At 39.8% G+C, this 22820-nt stretch overlaps 3 protein-coding genes across 3 annotated transcripts; 1 reads left to right on the top strand and 2 right to left on the bottom strand.

Annotated features, from left to right (window-relative positions):
- Positions 1 to 6058: 6058 nt before the first annotated feature.
- LOC111239374 (G protein-activated inward rectifier potassium channel 3-like) lies at positions 6059 to 17298 on the bottom strand. Its single transcript, XM_022769247.1, has 8 exons — positions 16923 to 17298; positions 15633 to 16060; positions 14131 to 14344; positions 12958 to 13159; positions 11396 to 11588; positions 10832 to 11029; positions 8983 to 9113; positions 6059 to 7393 (listed from the first exon to the last, which is right to left on the bottom strand). The coding sequence occupies exons 2-8, from the start codon at positions 15928 to 15930 to the stop codon at positions 7127 to 7129; spliced, it is 1503 nt and encodes a 500-aa protein (XP_022624968.1). The 5' UTR covers positions 15931 to 16060; positions 16923 to 17298; the 3' UTR covers positions 6059 to 7126.
- Positions 17299 to 17893: 595 nt separating this feature from the next.
- eif3f (eukaryotic translation initiation factor 3 subunit F) lies at positions 17894 to 21352 on the top strand. The gene is made up of 8 exons (XM_022769248.1): positions 17894 to 18030; positions 18452 to 18522; positions 19678 to 19757; positions 19850 to 19987; positions 20071 to 20162; positions 20391 to 20527; positions 20689 to 20802; positions 21202 to 21352. Exons 1-8 carry the CDS (start codon positions 17919 to 17921, stop codon positions 21277 to 21279), a joined length of 822 nt encoding a protein of 273 aa, XP_022624969.1. The 5' UTR covers positions 17894 to 17918; the 3' UTR covers positions 21280 to 21352.
- A 479-nt stretch (positions 21353 to 21831) lies between these two features.
- Positions 21832 to 22754, bottom strand: LOC111239377 (MICOS complex subunit MIC26-like). The gene has a single exon (XM_022769249.1). The coding sequence runs from the start codon at positions 22705 to 22707 to the stop codon at positions 22117 to 22119; it is 591 nt and encodes a 196-aa protein (XP_022624970.1). The 5' UTR covers positions 22708 to 22754; the 3' UTR covers positions 21832 to 22116.
- Positions 22755 to 22820: the final 66 nt, after the last annotated feature.

Here is a 22820-nt window from a genome sequence, read left to right as displayed (position 1 = left end):
ACAACTCGGACAGAAGTTTAACTTGTTAATTTTCTGTTTCCAAAATCTTTTTCATAAACATGTCAACCATAAACGGCAGCAGATATTGTCCTCACTCTGAAATTGGAGTTGTTTGTCCTATTAGAGTGTTAATATCAGTAATAATTGTGTTTTATTTCCTTAAAATGGGGATATTGGTTCGTAACTGCCATTTTTGTCATTTCTTTGAAGAAATTCCTGATGTGATATAAAAAGATCTTAACTCAAGGTTCACTTACTAGCTTTTTTCAGGCTTTTTTAGCAAAATTTTGCTGATGAAGAACATGAAAGGGTGAGATGCCATCTTTTAACAGCTGTTGGAAAATTTACAGCAAGAAAATACTCTAATTTCAGGATGACCGCCACTGCTCTTCATTGATTCAAGGTTATTCTCCTAGACCCTAAGAATCTGTTGACATTTCAGGTGTTAACTGGAAGATCACAGGTTCACACGCAAAAGACAAACAATCAGAGCTTTAAAGTTAGTAGTTCTAAAACCTGTTTGAGCTATACGTTCCAGCTAAAACTTTTACATTATACAAAGTTCACTTTCTCTTCAAAAAAAAAAAAATGTATATATAGGATATATTTTTACAGGAAAAGTGTTTAGATGTATTGTATATCTACAACCTCCTAACACCTGACTTAACATATGAGCAAGCTCAAACATAGCCAGTACAGATGTTTGAGCGTTGATTCATACACAGTTCAGCTGTACACCTTAATATGGGTCATGATTTTATGGGCATATTGAGTGACGTTTAGAATCAATCAATAAAATCAGAGGCAGTGTATTTTTAGGCCTTTAATAATTACGTGTGATGAAGGAATTCCACCACTTCACATATACTTTATGTACATGTTAGGATTTCACTGGCCCTGTGTTGGATGTCTGGTCATTTCAAATGCTGCCACCAGGAATACCCGCTGAACACAGACCACTGTATGTATCAGCTCCTCTCCTGCTTCCTGTCATACTGTCAAGGCACCGCCAGTGATTCCCATCTCTATGGTAACATACAGTTGGTTATGCCATTTGATGGACGCTTATAAGCCTTTTGGTACTTCAGCGCATGTTGCTTTTTTAGAAAAATTGCCCAAAGGGAGGTGAAGGCCGGACTCTGGTCTGATCACAGGAAGGGTCAATATTGGTCGAATGGTTTTCCTGAGAGACACTGAATTATTAATTAGCAACTTGTTTAGCATGAATCTAATTTTATCTTTGAACTTCACTGAGACAGATACAGTATCAAAACATCATAATCAAACATAACATCTACAAAACATTTGAATTATGTTTTTTTGTTGATGTGCTGAATTTGACTTAGACTTGTCTTTACTAGAGACGGAAGTTGTCTCAACTTTTTTATTTTGTTTATGTTTGTCATATTTTCTCCCCAGTACTATAACCAAGTAACGGGACTTCACCTGTGCAGTCTCAGTGGTGTGACAGGCCTTAACTTCAGGTGAGCTCTGTTTTGCCAGGAGCTTCACGTTTTTAATGCATGTCTCGGTCTTGCTCTTAAGTAGGACTCTAACTTGCTTAGGTCTGATCAGGACTTCTTGTTGATCACCTCAGTTTTGCTGGGATGTGGTCTTGAGATTTACTTAGAAATAGTTTGTCGTTTGCCAGGATGTGGTCTTGAGATTTACCTAGAAAGAGTCCTTGGTTTATATCTTCCTGCTGTGGCAGGGTGATATAGAATCATGTCGTTTGGAAAATTACTTTGCCATTTCTATAGCCCGTCTCATAGCCTGCTGCATGTTACAGTGGGTGGTCTAACACCTTTATCAGCTCTGTTCTACTTTACATGGCAGGCTGACTTTTACTGGATAGAGGCTTTTGCTTCTAATTTACAGCTTTTATAGTTATCGACTAAAGGGCTCAGAGATCTGTGACCGAAAAAGCCACAAGACAACTGTGGAAGTGGGGAGGCTCTCTTCTTCTATCAAATGGTGACCTTTGATTAAATACTGTATTTCTGTATACACCTCTTGGAAAAAAGATGGTTTGAGATTTTAAGCATTGCATTAAATGATTCTGTACATTGATTGAATGTTGTGCTTTAATTGTGGTTATTCTCAGAGCAGCTGTTACCCGGAGGTGAATATCTCACTTTAGATTGAACTCATTACACATACAGGAGGTGTTGCTGCATGTTTTTCACATCAGCGGTACAGCAGGAAGAAACATCTGACTTAAGTTGTTGGAGGCTCGATGAAGGTCGGTGGCTTCAGAGTGTTGCAGTGGAGCCTTGTGGTTCATACAGCGAGGAAATGATCTTTAATATGGGCAATAAAAGCAGCAGGAAAAATAATCAGTCGAGTACTGTGAACCTACAACTGACATCACTTACATGTAGTCATTTCCATACCTGAATTTGAAACAACAGTTCAACATGTAGGTTTTATATTTGTAAATGCCAGACACAGTCATATTGTTCTGAAAATAAATTTGTTTGGATCTCTGAGCTAATAACACACAGCTTTCCATTTTCCTCTATTTCCATATTGGGCTGTTCTGTTCATATTCTTAACAGGATGCTAAACAGTATTAGTATTCCACGACCACACCACTCAGGAGTCTTTGAGATGCACTGTTATAACCTCATAGGAGCTTCAGTTATATTGGATGCTAAAGAAACAGACACAAGCCTACACTGTATCTCCCTTTCATTGGCGTACTGAAGTGATCAAAACCAGTAATGATGCATGATATAGGAGACTGGTCCAGTGTTCACTGTGCTTTTAGCTCAGGTTTGGTCTCCACTAACTCCTGAGGAAAATATCAGGTTCTTTAGCTGCCAAATGCTCCTTTATCTTTTCACCAATTAGTTGCTAACATCGTCTGTCAGTTGTTTTGCGCTGGACAAGTAGAGCTTCTGTCTGCTGTTGCTAAAAATTACACTGATGAGAATACAGTACAGTTGCAGGCTGTAAAATACAAAAACAAAGATGCTGAAAGAGACAGAGACAGGTGATAATCCTCTGTGGGTTCACCACTATGAGTGATCCATTTCACATGTTGTAGTCATTTGATCTTTGTTAACATAAAAATGTTGATAAGAGCAGCTTTAACTAACAATGATTTGCACCAATAGCCATAAATACATTAGCATAGTGATTCTCAGTTTGTTTCAGGCTTGATCTATTCATATTTATATTCACTGGAACATCACCACACAATGATGACCCACTATTGATCCAATATTTTCAAAACTACCATTGTCATGGGTTTCGTGTGTCCATGTTGCTGTATATAAAGCAATTATACCTTAAGATCAGATTCTAAAACAACTAACCATTTACTGTTATTGGATTTTGTGTGGGGAGTTTTGTGCTCTCCAAAACTTTTTTAAAAGCCTTGTTTTGCATAAAGTCTTCTATTTTGGATACTGGAGGTCATTGTCTTGTAAGTAATGGGTTAGGGTAATATTTATTTATTTTTTTTCTATTTTTAAAATTTTGGTTCTCTCCTATTCATTTTTCCATTAGCCTAGACTGAAACCAAACTGTCATGACTTCCTTCCATCAGGAGAAACATTGATTTCAGCTCAGCAGGGATCATGCAAAACAGCCTGTCATTAAAATCATAATTAGAACTTGGAAATGGCACATGGGTGTTCAGAAATGGCATATGAGGGTTCAACTCTGTGGCGAACTGAAAATCACTGGAAACTATTAAACTTGCACTTGAATCTTACACTCCCAAACAAAACATGTCTGATCCCGGTTGTGACATCTCATACAACGTGAGGTGAGAGCTAAACGCAGCGTCATGTCTGCTGAAGCTGTATCTTTCCAGCATTAGATTGAGTTTCTCTTTAAACATAAAGTGTATTTCTATTTAACTCTAGAAATACACTAAATACATTCTTCTGTCTGTCTTGTTTCATCCTGTTTAGTGACCCAAAAAAAAGGATATATTTAGATGTTAAAACTTGTAGTTCTATGTGATATTCAAGTTAGTTTTATTATGACAGGTAAAAACAAAATCAAAACATGTCAGTGTCCTTTGTCTGAGGGTCACTGCTGTGCATCATCGCCATCATCTAATCTCACACAAATATCAAACTCAAATGTCAATTTAACTCTGACAATCCTCAAACTCCCCTATCAGTCGTGAAGTCCATTTCAAATACACAATAACAAACACACACACACACGCACACACACACACACACACACACACACACACACACACACACACATACAAACACACACTCTGCCCTCTCCCTGTCCCCAGCCCTGGTTGCCTAGGAGACAGCTGAGACGGGGACCCCATCTCATTACACACCAATAGAGCTGTGTGACTGGCTGGAAGAGGAAGCCTGGGATCTTTATCGCCATCTAGCAACCAAAACAGAGAAAGACATTTCATTTTTTCAACGCCAAGATTCTGCCTAGTAACCCAATATGCTGACTTCTCCTGGCGCCAAGATCCAGCCCTGAATTCCTAATGAGATACATCGCATTGTGAGGCTTTACATGAGACACGGATAAAAAGTTTTATATGGGCCATTAGTCAGATAGTAACAGTCAGTGATAATCAGTGATTTATTGTACAAAATGTGTGGGGTTTTTTTTCAAATGCAGTAAGGCTGATTAAGCTTGTGGCTGAGCAAATGATCACACTTAAAAGAGTGATGATACATCAAGAGATAAATTATAAAAACATGTTTCTGTCTGAAAAGTAACTAAGTACATTTACTCTGCTACTGTTTCTGATTTTACATGTAAATTATATGGTTAGCTTTAAAAAATATGCAGAACTATTATAAACTACACAGCTGTATATAAAGGTGTATACAGTATAAAACGGTTAAAAGTGGCTCAGCAGCTACAACATTAAAGTTGTGTTTATATGTGAACGCATCAATGATTGTTATTCAATCATGTAATTACATAAAACTCACAGGGCCATTCTAGAAAAAAAAAAAAACCTTTCATACTTTAAACACATTCTCTTGCCAGTGTTTCTCTGGTTTTGCTTCATTTAAAGTTGTAATCCCCTATTTTTATTTGTAATAGAGTATTTTATTGTGTTATCACTACTTTTACTTAAGTACATGATCTGAATACTTCTTCCACCACTGCACCTCATTCATTATATTTCTGTACTGTACTACATATCATAAAGATCTTATGAGGTTCATAGGACACAATTTTACATTTAATTAATTGGGGTCCATGGTCCAATGCAAATCTTCTTTGACAGAGGATGATAAAGGATAAAAATTGAACCCCTCTGCTACAAAGTAGTCAAATGAGAATCAGCCGGTTCCCTCTCAGCATCTGCTCATCTATGAACTTGTCATAATTCATGTTAATTACATCCCCATATAGGTGTCAGAAGATTATGAGAGTGGTGACTTCATAGGACACCAGTTGAGATTTGGTGGATTACTTCATAACCCAACTGTTTGTTAGATTCTAGACAACAACAGAATTACCGTAAATTTCCTGCAAGTTGAAAAGAGATTCTGTAGTTTATAGAGTGGTGGGAAAAGGTTTTCAGAAAGCAGCAACACCATGATGTAAAAATATTCTAGAGTAAATGTCCTTAAAGTATCAGATATAAACTTTGTTGTTTGTACTTTGTTATGCAGTAAAATTGTTCCTGTAGATGATATTATTTATTCATTATTATGGCTGCATTACTGTCTGAGCAGCATTTTAATGTAGCTGGTGGAGGTGAAGCTAATTATAACTACTTTGTGACTATTGAGTAGTTTATTCAGTCACGGTTCATCATGTTTTATAAAAAGATTATATGACTTGTGTCGACTTTAACATGTACTAAGTAACTAGTTAATACAGATTTCAAATAAATATAGTAGAGTAAAAAGTAGAATATTATTAGAAGTATAAAGTAGCATAAAGACAAATTCTGCCTTGTTGGATTAAAGTTTGATTTTCTTACCCCACATACAGTATGTACAGTATGGTATATATAGTTAGTTTTTTATACATGTAGCCCCTCCTCAGAACACCACACACAATCTGAGACAGTTGCTCTTGAATATACTATAGTTTATTAATTCTAATCGATGTGTTATATTAAATATTAAAAACATCAAGTAAAAATGGCCACATATATACACAGCAGCAGAAGCAGGAGTTAGGGCTGAACTGAGCAGGACACTGTTGTGCTTTTAATTTCTACTTGGCCTGGGACAAAACATAGATAATCCTTGAGCTACACACATCGTACGTGAAACGAAGCCACAGACACACTCGAGTGTTAACCTGTCTCTATGTTAACAGTTCTAGATAGATACCCTATTCACCATAATGTGTTGAGTGCAGTTAGGAATGTCATCACATGTATTTTATAGTGTTACCAACAAACATTATACTCTGTGCCTCCTCAAGGGCAGGAAACCAGCTTTGTTGTCCACAGGCCACAATTCTCAGGCCACTGTTGCTATTTTTATCAGCCAAATAGGATTTGTTGAACATTTTTCTAGCACCAAATCATGGTTTGAGGCTAAATTAAGATTTTAGCAGAGTAGACACATTTGGGCTGGTGTTACTTTCCCACCCTGTCAACGCCTGATTGATGTACAGTAAATCTTTGCATCTAAAGAAAGTTAAGGTTTCTACAATTTCAGTCCATACCTCAATATCATCTAGTGATATTCATGCGCAGGTGAAATTAAAGCGTCTATGCACTGCACCTATTTTAAATGTGAACAATCCATCATTTAAATCATCACATAAATCCACATCTTTTTGTCCAGCAAGACAAATGACCTCTGTCTGTTTAACGTTCTCCTCTGGTCCAAAGGATACACTATAGTTGACCCCACCTGAAGCATAGTATTGTCATTTAAATGTAGATATAGGCAAGGGTGATTGGAGCTAACACAACAGATCAAAAAAAAAGAGATAGCACATATACAGGACACCTGTAACAAAGATCAACATAGAAATAAAAGACAAGTATCAAGAACTGAACTCCTTCATATGGTAACACAAGATATGGCATATACTGTAGAACTGAGTCTAATGAAACTATTAATTTTGCCTTGAAAGAAAAAGATCTGCAAACACTAACTGTGGTGTGGTGGTGATATACTGAAGGTCTTTGTAAACATTCTATATTCTAGGCCTCCGATTCGGATTGGTCGGTGGCGACGCTGCCGTTCAGCTCGCCCAGTCCTGATTGCTCCTGAATGTCAGTCATCTCCCCGACAATGAAGGTCGGCTCCCCTCCTTTGCTGTTGGCCGAGCAGCTGTCCTGCTGCTTGGCTGCCTGGTTGGCCAGGGTGGGCTCTTCATCCAGCCTGCTGGAGATGGACCAGTAGAGGTGAGCGTCGAGTCTGGCTGCAGCCAATGAGAGCTCTCGTGCTGAGCAGGAGGGCGTGTCCACCTTAGGGGAGAAGAAACATGAGAGCTGGTAAAATCACTAAAACCTCAATTTAGATGTCTATTTGATGATATTAGCGTTACCAATGTTGGTCGGTCAGTCCCCCACTTTGGTTATTGGATAGATCGTCGTAAAATTTGGTACAGACATTGATGGTCCCCAGAGGATGAATCTTAATGACTTTTCCTCTACTACCAACATGAGGATGACATTTTTGGATTTTGTTAAAATATCTTAACACCTATTAAATGGATTGTCGTGACACTGGGTTTAGGCATTTATGTCCCACTCAGGAGGAATTAAAATAACTTAGCTTTTCACCTTGCACCATCATCAGGTCAACACTTCCATTTGTCCAACACTTCAGTTTATGACCAAATATCTGCAAAACTAATGACAGTCCAATCACCCTCATTGTGAACATGGTAAGCGTTCTAGCTGCTAAACATCCACATGTTAGCATTGCCATTGTGAGCATGTTAGCATGCTGAAGTTTGCATTTAGCTCAAAGCACCACTGTTGGACAACGGCAACGCAAAGCCGAACAGAGCCACTACAGTTAAATTGTTGAATTTACTTTCTAAGTGAACGCATCTTTGTTCCATCTGACTCATCTATTTCTACAACTCTGGCTGCATCTATGGTAAATTATACAGTGCCCTGTCGTCTCTGTTTAGGTGCTCAATGGAACATGAATGGGATCATTTTTAACTACAGTTGAAACCGTTTTCAAAAGGGATCAGACATCCCAAGACGTTGTGTGCATGTGTTTAAAGACTCATCTTGGGATGGGAATTGCAAACTAGTTAAGGCTCTATAAGCTTTGGGATGTGGCACTGGTTCACACTGTGTACAGTGCTTGTCCCTACAAAAATCAACATGATATAAATACTGTAGTCAGAGTTCCTACATTTCCCAGCATGCCTTTTTAGCAACCCCAAGAGAATGTGAGGATTCAGCTGCTGGTTACACATGTAGGTGGAGACAGGAATAGGGAAAACAAAGCAAGAGTTGTTCCAGTTTTTCTTGCAGAGTCCATTCTTGTCTTGTGTCGATAAATTTTTAACAACAGTGCAAAATGGCAGAAAGAAGCCAGTGGTGTTTGATTCTGATGGACTGGGGCCAAAATCTGACATTTGTGTTGATGTTTAAAATGTTTGACACATTTTTTTTTACTTCCAAACTCCATTGTGCTATTATCTGAACACTGTGTCATGTAGTCTTTGTCTAGAAGTGAGGAAAATCCCACAGACTGACCCAGACAGACAAGGCACACTGCCAACAGAACACATACTTATGTTAACAGCAATCAAGAGTTACAGTTTTCCTTGAAAAACATTCATAAAAACTGTTAAATTCTTCATTAACACACTTCTGCCTTGCTTTCTCAGAAGACTTCAGATAATACAAAGACTTAGTCACAAAATATTGAATTATTAATATATATTAAATATTTGTCCCTGACATGGAGTGAGTCACCATGGTTTGATTCCTATTTCATATCGTCAGCTCACCCAGGTTGCGAAATCAAACAACCCTATAATTAGCCTTCAGTAAGCCTGCATCACGGCTCCAGCTTCGAGAGACGTTACCTCAAACGTGTGATGAAAGGCTCCGTAGTCAATGTCAAAGAAACCCTCTGCCAGAGACATCATCGGGCTGAACCTGTGACCCCACAACACCTCCTCCGCTAGATAGGAGCTCCTCGCCTGGCACGTCATCCCTGCACACACACACACACACAATACATTAATTCATAATACACATTATGCCTGAGCACACTTATTCAGCCCCTTGGTTTATATTCAAGAGGAAATAACTAAGATTGTCTGCGCTTAGATGTGGCAGAAAGTCAAAGCACCACACCTAAAACTCCAATGCAGATATAATTAATTTACCCATTTAGACACAAACAATATAATTGGCAAGCTGTCTTTACATGAATATTCTCTGCAGCAGAGTTATGACTGTCAGCTATTTCTTTGTAACTCTCCACAGCACTCTGACTAAGGGAATCAATATACGGAGTGGGCAGAGAGAGGCCACCTTTACCTCATGGAGACGCATCATGAATAGCGCTGATACACTGAATTCTTGCCAGACAGTGAGGAACAGTTGAGTATATTATCCTCTCAAAATGAATTTGACATAGGCGATATGAAATGGGGATAAAGGAAAAGAGATAAGCACGGCCTGTCCAAATCCGTCCACACAGTCCGCACAGCTGCCTGGCTACTTGTTCCTAAAAGTTTAGATTTGTAGTTCTCGGACAGTAAAACAAGTAAAAGTCAATTCAGTCAACAATATGAAATATATCCATGAATACAACAAATGTGTTAAACTCAACTTCTAAATATGTCATCTCTGAGGGCATCCATGAGCAGAGATTGTGTGTTTCCCATCCGGTGTGAATGATTTTCCCACTCAACATATTGTAAATACAGAGCTCCTCAAGTTTTGATAAATATGGTTAAAAAACTCTTGAGAGTCAGGGGTGTTTTGAGCTTCAAAAATCCAAAGCCATAGCAAAGTTATAAGCAAGTAAAACACATTCACATTTTACGCAGTTAAATGATGCCTTGCTCAAGGGCAGATGAGTGTTCAGTCAAACAAAAAACTGCAGCTCTACACTCCTCTACATCCTGGAAGAGGAATTTCATTTTCTAATGGACAGTTTCAAAGAGTGTGCCTCATGAAAAACAGTGATGATATTACTGTAATATCAGATAGTTATATGCATCTGCAAGATTAATATCCTAATGCTCATTTCTAGATGTTGCAGCCAAACATGCATTTACAATATAGAGACCATTGGAACTTTACAATCAAATTAAATTGCAAGGTATTACTTTCCATACAATATGATGTATTAACTGTTATATTTAATTTTTTTTTTTTTATTTAAACTTAAAAAAACTCAATTGTATTGTATAATTGTAATTGTATAAAACTCTCAAGTAATAAAATATTGTTTATGGTATTATTTTTGTAGCTTGTACCCTCATAAATTTTGAAATGGAATCTTAATCAGTTCAATATAGCTACAGTTGTTTTTGTCACTATTTGTAGTGAGTCACCATGTATTGACTCCCTGCACAGTGATTTTTAGCAGCACATGGTTTCCCATTGCCCTCATTTTCATTTCATATGCAAACATGGAAATGTATTCCTGCTCACTCATGATTATTTTATCTATCTTGTGCACAAAATTACCAGACTTAATTATGTACATATAGTATTTTAAGATTACTTACCCATCACCTTAAGCAAATCTAAAAGTTCCTCTTTATCTCACTAATTTCTCATTTAAATAACACTGGTCACGTTTTAGCATGGAGCACTGGGGATAGTGATTTACCAGAGACAGATTAACAATTTTGTGTGTAAAAATTTTCGTTTGTGTTCTCATTACTTTACAAGTATGTTTAACACATTCCTCACCGGTGGCCTCCACCATTCCCTCAAGAATGACCACAATCTCAAAGTCCTCCTTCTCCAGCTGGGCCTGGGACATGTCCCAGAAGGGCGAATGTGCGTCAATCTCATGGGAGATCACCAGCGGCGAGACGAGGAAGAGGCGATCATCGCCTGTCTCAAAGCCCACGCTGATGTCCGTCTGGTCCAGAGGGATAAACTCGCCTGAGGGAGACGAGAACATGGGAGGTGAGGAAAAGGAAGGGAGGAGAAAGAGTTCAGATGAGAGCTTTTCTTTATCGAAAATGCTTTTGGACAGATCGAAACAACAATCACATCGAATTTAAAGGGAAGATTCTCCTGATTGGTTCGTAACGCTATAAATCTTGACTATCTTAAAGCAGGTAAACACAAAATCTGTTTAAGTGAAGGTAGAATTACTGATTTTATAATATTTATAATAATATGCTCAAAAATGGAATATATATATATTAAAACACTCCTGGTAGCTGCCATAGTGGCAGCAATGGTAGCAGTACAAGTTGTAGTTGTAGAAATCACATCAGTATTGCTGTTATCTGGCAGTCTCACCTTCCTGAGTCTGTTTGGACTTGATGAGCTTGGCCCTCATGTTGGCCCCTACGATATGGGAGCTGCGCAGGTCGCCAACTCTGAACATCAGACAGAGCTTGTCGTCTCTCAGGGAGATGACGGCGTGTTTGGAGAACACCAGCGTCTCGGCTCGTTTGTTGGGCTGTGAGATCTTCACAAACATACAGCCGACCTGAATGGGAGGGAGGCAAGGGACGGGGTGGGGGTGAGGTGTGAAACTGAGGCTCTGTTCAAAACTTGGAGAGATATTTCCACTAATTGGAAAAGCAGAGGATTATAGGAAAATGAATGACATCTCTTGTTATTCAGTGTTCATAATGAACGTCAGCTAAATAGCCGAACAGTCCTGATGTAGACTGAACAGCTGGGACACATTCATTGTGAGAGCTGAATGCAGGCTAAGTTTGTTTGTTTTTTTCAATAGAGCCTGCTATTTCCAGTTTTCAATGTTTAAAACAACAGTGACACTTGAATTAACCTCAGACTCAATCATTTTTTAATATGCATAGTACAACAGCCCACATTTCCATCAGTTGCTAATATGGCATGTTTCCAGCTCACAAACATGCATAAACATGATCCTGCCTGGACGTCAATGTGTGGATGCGTCCTCATCAAAAGAGTGCTTACTTGGTGCGAAAAAATCAAGCTCCATTAGCACTTTCAAAGTATCTATTCGTTTGTAGCAAGAATACCATCTGCATTGAATTAGTGTCATTTGGTCTGCATAGTTTCATGCATTCACTCCTCTGTCTCTAGGCGCAAGAAAAAAAATGTATGTACTTTTTTAGGTTTGATTTACCTGAACTGACAGGAGGCCTCTTTCTGATCAAACACTCTCGAGTCAAACGGTATCTACATGTCCTTTTTTTAATTTTTTTTTAGCTTATTTATGTGCCTTTCAGAGAGGTGGAGCATTGCCCAATGAAATTAGATAATTTGAAGTTTTGACTGAGAATCTGAAAGCCATTTTTTTTTTTTTTTTTTCAAGCTGACCTACTAATGTGCTATATACAGTCGGTATTCAAGTTCTCACCATGGTCAGCATCATTCAGTGTCAGTATGACAAAGAAAGGTTTTATATTAGCCATATTAAGATTCTTGAATACAGACTTCACCATGACATGAATTTTAATTTATATTTCATTATTATAATATGCTAGAGTAATGTTTTCAAATTAGTTAAATGTGGAAATAAGTCTGCACAAATCACCACACATGATTATATCCTGTAATTTTAGCTTTCATAACAGAAAATTTAAACATTTGATTTAAAATTTTATCTGTACATTAAATTCTCAAAGTTTTCTAGTCGCAAATAAAAAATACTATAAATACTATTCTATACTAATACTATAAAAAAAAATACAATCTAAGATGCAGGAAGCGTATTTTATTTTCACAGTAAAACATAAAAATCTTTTTTATCACCAAATTACTGTATCTATAAAATCATCACAGTGCTGTATCTACAAACTAGTCTTAACTGCCATTTTCACTGTTACTGACCAGCAATGGTTTCTACCTGCCCCAGTGCTCACCATGAAGGCGTTGACCATTGATCCCAGTATGGCTTGCAGAAGCAGCAGCATCGTGCCCACTGGACATTGGTCAGTGATGACACGGTGGCCGTAGCCAATGGTGGTCTCTGTCTCGATGGAGAAGAGGAAGGCCGAGATGAAGCCGTTGACGTTGTTGACGCACGGCGTCCACGTCTCGTCCTCCAGATGGTCCAGATCACCCCTTGGGAAGAAAAGGAGGAGAATGTGAGAGAAAGGGGAGGTGGGAGGGTGACAACGTGGGTGTCAAGAGGGAAAAAATAGACAGAGGGCGAGAAGATTTATATCTTTAGAATGGAGGCGCAGAAATATACAGTATGTACGATGAGACGACTCAGCTCTGCCTTTATGTACCACCTCCTTTCAGCTAATTCTTATGATAAGAAGTAATCCAATTCATCATATTTAAACATAATGATTAACCTAACATTCAAGATGTCACTTTTTCTTAATGCAGCAAAAACCTACTTTTCCAACCTATATCATCAGGTACGGTATCTTCATCCGTTCTGCTGCGCCACTAAGAGTCTGCAGAATTCTACACTGGCAAACATCCCCGATTATCACAGCTTCAGCCAGACAGGGAGGGCTAATTAATGAAAGTGGCGTTAAGTATTTTATATAATCTATGACTTTTATTGACCTGCGTTGGTGACCAAGGAATTGCAGCAACACCGACAGCTTTCTGGCACCGCTTATGGTGGCCTGTAATTGATATAAAAAGGTCGCGATTTTACGAGACGAATACGTTAGCTAATTAGAGTGGGGATCCAGCAGACACATCTAGTGAGGACGTAACACATCAAGATAAAATACACTGTAATATTAATACTGCTTTGTCATCTGCTTTTTTGGCTGAAAAATGGGGCTTTTTAAGCCTTCGTTGCAGAAATGTCTTGTAGTGCTGGTCCCTCGCTCGCAGCATCATCTTCTGTCTCTGAGCTGTTAAAAAAAGGATGGAGCCGCCTCGTGGTGATTTCCTTAAAGGAAGAGTTTGACAGTTTGAGAAATGTAGTTACATGGAAGGATTGATACCCCTCTCATATTTTTCTGTTAAATATGTTTAAGCCACAGCTGAAGTTAGCACAAAGGACTACTGCATAGCTCAGGCCCAAAGACATCCAAATAAATATACTTCTATCCTCATGAAGATACCTGCAGTAGGCTATGAGGTACCAGATGGCCCCGAAGAAGAGCCACGTCACAGCGTAGGCCATGACGAAGACGAAGAGTGAGCAGCGCCAGTTGAGGTCCACCAGCGTGGTGAAGATGTCAGTCAGGTAGCGGTAAGTCTCCCGCATGTTACCGTGCTGCACATTGCATCGACCGTTTTTCTCCACATAGCGCTGCCTCTTACGCCGAGTCCGGGCTGGTGAAAAAGACACGGCAACAGAATTTGCTCAGAGAACCCTACAGAGTTAGACATGTACAAATATGGAAGCTGGAGAAATGTGAGATCTTGCTCTTCAGGAAAACACCTGCAGCAACAGTACTTTTCTATATTTGAAACAGGATTGTTGAAGACGAATCTTCATAGGCATCTCAGTTTCACAACCCTGGTTTTTAAGGAACCCTTTCAAAAAACCCTTAGAGTACTTCAAAAACACGTACGCCTTTCTAAAGTTTTGCTCTTTGAAGCTACAACTCTGACTGCAGTCAGAGGTCGTGAGTTGAATGAAGTCACATAGAGAGATTGGAGGATAAACACAGGGAGGTGCCAGGGGACAAAACTACTTGGGAGAGATACAGCGTTAGGCTGGTGAAGACGGGATAACAGAAATGAAGACAGACAGGTGAGGAAAAGAAAGCAGATGAAGTACGACGGGACAGGTCATCAAACACTCAGGAGAGAAAAGTTACAACGCTGGACTTTAGTTACTGGACAACCCTGAAGGCAATATATAATTCTTTTTTTTCTTTGTAGAGTCTTTTTACTGTGGGTGCACTCGGCCAGAACTCTCAGGACACAGGGAAAACCCAAAACTATTCTGGTGTTTTGTCACTTACTCTGACAACAACAATGGATATCCTTTACTGTGAAGCTAAATCAATAGCTAAAGGAATAGTTTAGCCCTAAATGTCAGTCTTACTGCCTTTTCTATGATACATTTCTGTCTGTATGTTCATATTTTGTGGTATAAACACACAAAAACAACAGATATCTTAACAACCAAAGGGCCACAGAAATATCACATTGACCTAGTTCTTTCATTTACAGTATTTTTAGGTTTTAATTCAGAAAGATGAACAAATAGGAGGGGAAACTGGAGCAAACAAAGAGCAGAGCTACTGGAGAGGCCTAATGAAAAAAGATGTGCACGACTGTCAAAGTCGCTGAGGGGTGAAGCACCGCAGCACGGTCCAAATTACAGGAGATTCACAATCATTGCAAGTGAGATGGGGAGGAGAAACAGGTGCACAGGTTCAGCTGATACCCAGTATGTGTGCGTGGATGTTGATCCAGAGTCCCAATCTCTGGAGGAGTTAAATAAATACTAATAACGATGTACTTGCAAGATGAGCAGATTTAAATGAAGTGACTAGAAAGCAGTCATAAGATTTTTACAGACATTTAGTCTATCATTAAATAGGTTCACTGTCTTTGCCCTGAAATGGAGGGCCATCCAAGACAGGAAGTCCCATTCAGGGTCACTCACCCCAGCCGAATCGTCCCCTCTCCTTCTCCGTCCCCTGGGTCTTCTTCCTGTGCTGATTGGCTTGGGCCTCTCTCTCAGCCAGTTTGGCCTGGAACGACCTGCTGACCTTGGCCAAGGGCGGAGGGGACGGCGCTGTCTCTGTGGTGACGACGTGGCCCAGCTCCTCTGATAGGTTAAAGACTCCTGTGGCGGCTGTGGCCTCAGTGGCCACCTCCACTTCTTCCCCTTCCCCCTTCTCCTCCACGGGGAGCGAGAGGGAATCTGGGCGAGAGGGGAAGACCGAGTTCTCCAGTGCCATGGCCCGTGTGTGTGTGTTTGTGTGTGTATGTGTGTGTGTGTCAAGTGTATTAGTGTGTTATTGATATCCTCCCTATGGCAGACTCTGTCCAGTGGCTATTGATTGGAACATTTGTTTGCTTGACTGAAGCCTAGAATAGAGAAGAACACGATTATCGAATGCAGTCATGAAATTGATTAGCTGTTTTTCAGTCACAGTTATTCACTGACAAACGATTTTTAAAAAGAAACAGAACCTACTTCAGGTGCTTTTCAGCTCCTATGTCCCTTTAATTTCTCTCAAGTTTTTCTTTAACACATTAACAAAGCCTATATGTTGCTTGCCATGCAGATTTGGCTTCCTGTCTCTGACTGTTTCATCATTTCACCCCTTTTAAAAACAAACTGAGAACAACATGAAAAAGGAGATCACAGTTTTGAGGTTGATCTTACATAGTTTTCTAACTGTTAGAATTAGACAGGAAGAATGGAGCATAAATATGCAAGACAGAGATATACTAATCCTGGAGCAGAATGTGGTATATACACATTAGAGTCACTTTCACTCTTTTGCATGTATGCCTTGGGGTTGGTGTGTGTGGCCCATGCATGTGTATGTGTGTGTTGTGTAAGTGCGCTTACTGCTATGTTAAATGTAGTGGATTTATACTACAGGCCTGCTGAGATTTCTTACATAAGTCCCACAGTGTAAGTCTAAGAAGCAGAGTTAAATATGTATGTGGGCAGTGAGACATTGTGTCTCTGAAATATTTGCACAGTAAAATGGAGTCCTAGCCCTCTGTAGCCTTGGATGATGTGCCTCCATTTGGACAATTAGCGGATGGACGCAAGAGGAGACTGATGGTGACAATCAAGATGACGCACTACGCCTGATGGATGGATCCGAAATAGCCTCTGTTAAGGAGAGTCTGTTAGCCAGCCGACAAGCTACAAAAACCATAAGCCTAAGATTGTGGATTAACGCCAGGCAGCTGGGAATGAACATAATCTTACCTGCTCAGTGTAGCAACTTGTAGATGTATAAGAGCTCGATTGGACAGATGTTGTATCATAAGAAAAATGAAAATCTGGTCCAAGAACGAACCGGGATTTGCAACCTTGGTTCGATGACACCCATTTCTGGTGTTTACCAGCGACGCAGCATCAGTCCACTCCAGTTCGCTTTTTTCCACGAAAACAAAGACCACCTCGATCCGACCACTCAGCATTCACAGTAAATAAAAACGGGAACACCCCATCCACTGAATGATCAAGCATAAAAGATAAAGACCCCGGCAAAAACAGTTCTAGTCTAAATGATTACGGCGTTTGGAGAACATGTGTCGGACAGTAGACGTACGAAATGGTGGCAACAGGATAACCCGGCAGCGCGGAGAGCTCCATCATTTGTGCATCTGATGGAGTCAGTCAGGTGTGGAGCCACTGAGCGGCAGAGGATGCTGTCATCAGCCCAGCCCCTATCAACCCTGCCTGCCTCAGACCCTTGTCATTTCCACAACAGAAGGGACGCTCGTCTCCCTCCTCTGAGTGACTGTCAGACCCTCAGTATCTGCACAAAGTTCAGACATGAGGAAATGCAAAGGCCTTATATACGGAAGCGTAATGCATAGAATTGATAAATACATTTTTGCCCTTTTTCTGAATTAATTAGATTCATATCTCAGAATTCTGAAAAAAATTTTATGGGGAAAAAAACTGTTCTTGTTTTTCTGAATTGAGGAGATTATTATCTCAGAAATTTGACATAATAATCTCATTAATTCAGAAAAACAGGACAAGCATTTTTTTCTCAAGTGAATACATTAAGCTTCCGTAATGAAACAACTTCTGCTGATCTCAGATAAGTTACATTGTATCATCAGTGGTATCAATGATTTGATTATAATTAGGCTTAAATTCAACATATTTAATAACCTCTGTTCGCCCTCCGGCCTCTAGGAGGTAGTATACATGTCCCCTGGAGCCGGTGATCGATCCTCCTTTTCCAAGATGTCGGTGTACGGGCCAGTGGTGAAAATTCACCCCGTCGTTGTCGCTTCTATCTGCGACTCTTACGAGCGGAGAAATGAAGGAGCGAGCCGTGTGATTGGAACCCTGTTGGGTAAGTAGAAAGTTGACATATTTGTCCTCCACTGGATCAACGGCCTTCGGTTAGGACAGGTGATGGATCGCTAGCTAATTTTAGCTTGTCTGCTAACGCATGCTGGCATTAGCCTTAGCTGCTATTAGCCAGCCAAACAGCTCGCAGCATCACTTGTAACAGCTGGCTGTCCGTTCAAATGATCATGTTGATAAATACCTTGACTATGTAAATCAAGTTTGCCAGATTATCTTTCCTGTTATGATTATTTCTGTACGGTTAAGACATATAGCAGCTAGGGTTGAGCATTGTTATTAGCGTTGATGTTAGCTAGTGCCGGTGGTTCGTCATTATCTATCTATCTGTCTATTGGGTGCTACGTAGCTAACAGTGCTAAGTCGACTAAGTATTAATGCTGTTTTTTAACGTTTGTCCTTTTCAGGTACCATTGACAAGCACTCTATTGAGGTGACCAACTGCTTCTCTGTCCCCCACAATGAGTCTGAAGACGAGGTGCGTTTTTGGACTCATTCACAGAATTATGTTATGTTGACGCATTTTTGGTGAATGGACAGTTATTGTTCTGTGGGACATCTCCACATAGAATATTTTATCAACTTCAGTGGATAATCGTAATGCTACAGCAGCCACGTTACATCACTCAAATATTGAATGGACAGAAGAGTTAGATAAGAAATTAGATAATATACATAACTTTTTTTAAACTACACACTTTTTGAACTACAAAGTACATACTTTATGTTGTATTGTTATGGCAGGAGCTCGCCTCACAAGGTAAATACAGTTCTGTGCAAAGGATTAGGCACTAAAAATAAAGTAAGCATGTTTTTGAAGACAATTCAAAGAACAGGATTTAGTCATCAGTTAACTTTATACAAAGTGCAGAAAAAAAAAAAAAAAAAAAAAAAAAAAAAAAAATATCAATAATTGGTATGACCACCCTTTTGTCTTTAAAAACAGTACTCTACATTTGCACAGTTTTGCAGGCAGGTTGTTCCAAGCATCTTGGACAACTTGCTGCAGTTTTTCTGTCAATTTAGGCTGTTTTTAGTGACTTCTGTCTCTTTATGTAACCCCAGACTGACTCTTTAGGTTGGGGTGCTGTGGGGGTCATGCAGGACCCCTTGTTGTTCTTTTTGCTGAGGATATTTCTTTATGACTGCCTGTATGGATGGTGTTGTCGTGTTGCAAAATGAGTTTAGGAGCGATCAAACGCCTCCCTGAAGGTCTTGTGTGATGGATATAAAGCTAAACAGCTAAAGTGCCAAGTGCTTAAAACTTTTGCAAAGTACTGTATGTGCTGTAAGAAAGTGAAGTTTATCATTGGATATCTCAAAATTTCTTGGAAGATCATGAGTTATCCTGCAAAATATTTTGTAACACCTCAACAATACCTATATTATTGCCGCAGGTCTCCTTCACAACTGAAACATATTCCTTTGGGACTTTCATGTTAGGGAGTGGTAGCTATTCTATATAAGTAAAGTTGCAGAGATAATAATTAATGAAGAAAATGAACATTGTTTAACTGTAGACATTGTAGACATTTTTAGACTTAGATGGCTGCCTCATATTGAATGCTATAAAAGAGAGAAAAGGTTTTGTATAAAAGTGGCCATGTGTAAAATTTATCCTCTTTGACAACAGGTGGCTGTGGACATGGAGTTCGCCAAGAACATGTACGAGCTCCACAAGAGGGTTTCCCCCACTGAGGTCATCATCGGCTGGTGCGTCAGTAGATCAGATTTGGAATTTCAAAGTTGGAATTAGAAAGGGAAAAAAAAAAAACTTTTTTCACAACAGTGATGTTTGCTCACAGGTATGCCACAGGTTTTGACATCACAGAACACTCGGTGCTCATTCATGAGTACTACAGCCGTGAGGCCTCCAACCCCATCCACCTGACTGTGGACTCAGCACTGCAGAGTGGCAAGATGAACATCCGCGCTTACGTCAGGTTGGCTGATCTTGCAATCGTGACCTCTTTGATTGTGTGATCAACTAAAACTGAGAATGTGCTTGTTTATTTCTTCCACACAGTGCACAGATGGGCGTGCCAGGAAAGACAGTTGGTGTGATGTTCACTCCACTGAGTGTCAAGTATATTTACTATGACACTGAGAGGATAGGCGGTAAGAATATGAAGAATGAATGTGGATAGCTGTATGAAAACAAATGCTTCTTGACTAAATAGCTGTGATCTTTGAATTGTACCTTTTTTTTGTTGCGAATAGAAATATTCAATCTCAGTCATAACTACAATGTACTCAAAGTTATTGCTAATGATATTTTAGCTAGCCTATGTATTTGCTGTCTCTTTGCTCTCTGTAATACTGTAACTGCCCATATCTGTGTTGCAGTGGACCTTCTGCAGAGGACACGTGTAACTCCCAATCGCACCAAGGGGCTGACCTCTGATCTGTCCCAGGTGGCTGGATCTGCAGCCAGGATACAGGACATGCTAACCACCATGCTTGCATACATTGAAGATGTGCTGGTGAGCATTAAAGATATTGTAATGATAGTGTGACTCAAACCAGGATAAAACATATTCCTGCTATTTAATTTTTTATGAATCAGCCGTCTCTGTGGAGATCATTTGTTAAGTACTTAAGTTTAACACTAACGATGGTTATAATTGTGTTCAATCTGTCTCAGTCTGGCAAAGTGACAGCAGATAACAGCGTGGGCCGTTTCCTGATGGACTTGGTCAACAAGGTGCCAACCATCTCAGCTGAGGACTTTGAGAACATGCTCAATTCCAACATCAACGTAAGTTCTTTTCATCAGCTCCAAAACGACTTCAGCTGCTGCTGGTGGTTGTTTTTCCTCTTTAGATTTAGTGCATCTCCTCGTGCCTTCCATGTATGTGCTGCACTAAGGCTTGTTATTAGCACATTGGGGGGGTGTCATTGATTACAGGAAGCACTTAATTAGACTTTGCTTTATGTTGTTAGTTCTCTTCTGGCTCCCTTTCTCATACTACTTTACACATCACTTGTTTTAGAAATATAGGAGTAGTTGTTACATCTGTAGGACACTTTTACTGACTGTAATCCTTGACTTTTATTTCCTTGTAATACTGTCATGATGTTTTACTCTTAATCTCATTTTACATGACTATGAATAAGACTATTAACAAAATTTCAATGCTCTGTTTTCTTGTTGCAGGACCTGTTGATGGTGACCTACCTATCTAACCTGACCCAAGCACAGATTGCTCTAAATGAGAAGTTGGTGCTGCTCTGAGGGGAGTTCTTTAAAGTGATTCATATTTAATTTTTGTACACTTTTTTTTTTTTTTTTTTTTTTTGGCTGAGATGAATAAAGATGTTTAACAGTCATATGGTGGTCCTTCCCCTTCCAGGCATTGTCCTCAGTAATTTTGTAATTACAAATAACACAGCTTGGTCTCCACAAATGGCTAATGATTAAAGTTGCTTTTTAGGGCTGCAGTGGATGATAACTTTAATTATCAATCAATTAACCAATAGTTTTCTCTAATAATCAAATAATTTTGTCTGTAAAATATCATAAAAGTAAATTGTTTCGATAAATAGTTATCTTGAGCACAAGTTGTCTTACTCATGTCTGGTTTTGTCTGACCTGAAATTTCCAAATCAAAGATATTCAGTTCACTATGATGTAAAAGCTGCAAATGCTCTGTATGTTTCAGTCATTTTCAAGCAAGAAATGTTGAACAATTAACTGATATTAAATTGTTTTTGTTTCAGATAGTTGATTAAAATTCATCTTAATTTACATGACTTGACTGTTCAAGACAGAATTAAGACTAATAACTGGCAGTACATAACAACAGATGTCTAAAGATTTTAATGTAAGACAATCGATTTTTATTAATTCTCTACATAAATATACATTCAAATCAGAAGCAGAAGTAAATCATTCAGGTTGCAAACCCCTTGTGACAGGCCATGCCCGGCCTGAGAAACGTGAAGCTTAGTGCAAAAAGTGGGCATGAGAAAGTCACACAGATCACTGCCGGTCTAGGTAGCTCATGTCAAACTACAGTATCACGAAAAAGCTGCTGTATGATTTCTTATTGCTGAGTGGTCGCAGGGGTCATCAGGGTTTAGGTACTGGGTCGGTACCATTCTCAGTTTTGCGTTGGGGGTTCAGCATCTTCTCCAGCGCAGCGTAGCTCTGCACGGCGCGGTCATACACGGAGTCCCCGCTTGACTTTGCGATGGCGGCAGCCTGTTCCGGGTAGTAGAGAGAGGTGCTCACTGTCATCAGGGCGGCCGGGTAGATGAGTTTCTTAATCCTTGAGCCCCTGGCGAGCAGTACTCCCAGGACACCGGTAAAGCCGATGACTCCTGCCCGGGGGTAGAAGTCCTTCGGAGGGTTCTTCAGGTAGTCGTAGGTGTCACTCCCACGCTGGACGAAACTTTGAACTTTGGGTTTAATTTTATTGTAAGTGCCCTGGCACCAAGTCGTGTATGGCTCCACCACATTCCTGAGGGTGGCGACACTCTGCTCAAGCTGACCGGCTTCGGGCTCCACATACCGAGACTTCTGCTGAGGAGCCGTGTACAGAGACAGTTCATCCAGATGTAACGGGGTGGTTGTCTCTTTTTCTTCGTCACCACCAGCAAAGACGGTGATCGGCAAAAGACTCAAAGTCCCCGGCATTGCAATACCTGTCACCTTCAACATGATCCCTGTGGGCCATGCATTCACTACGGTGTCCGAGGAGAGACATGCATATTCGAGGGGATAATCACTTCGCCTTTCAGTTGACTGTTGACAAAACCTTTTTATATGATTTG

This window comes from Seriola dumerili, unplaced genomic scaffold, assembly GCF_002260705.1.
Source record: "Seriola dumerili isolate Sdu_G_001 unplaced genomic scaffold, Sdu_1.0 BDQW01002429.1, whole genome shotgun sequence".
Lineage (NCBI taxonomy): Eukaryota > Metazoa > Chordata > Actinopteri > Carangiformes > Carangidae > Seriola > Seriola dumerili.
Note: the sequence above shows the minus strand (reverse complement) of the source record. Positions and strands in the feature narration are given on the sequence as shown.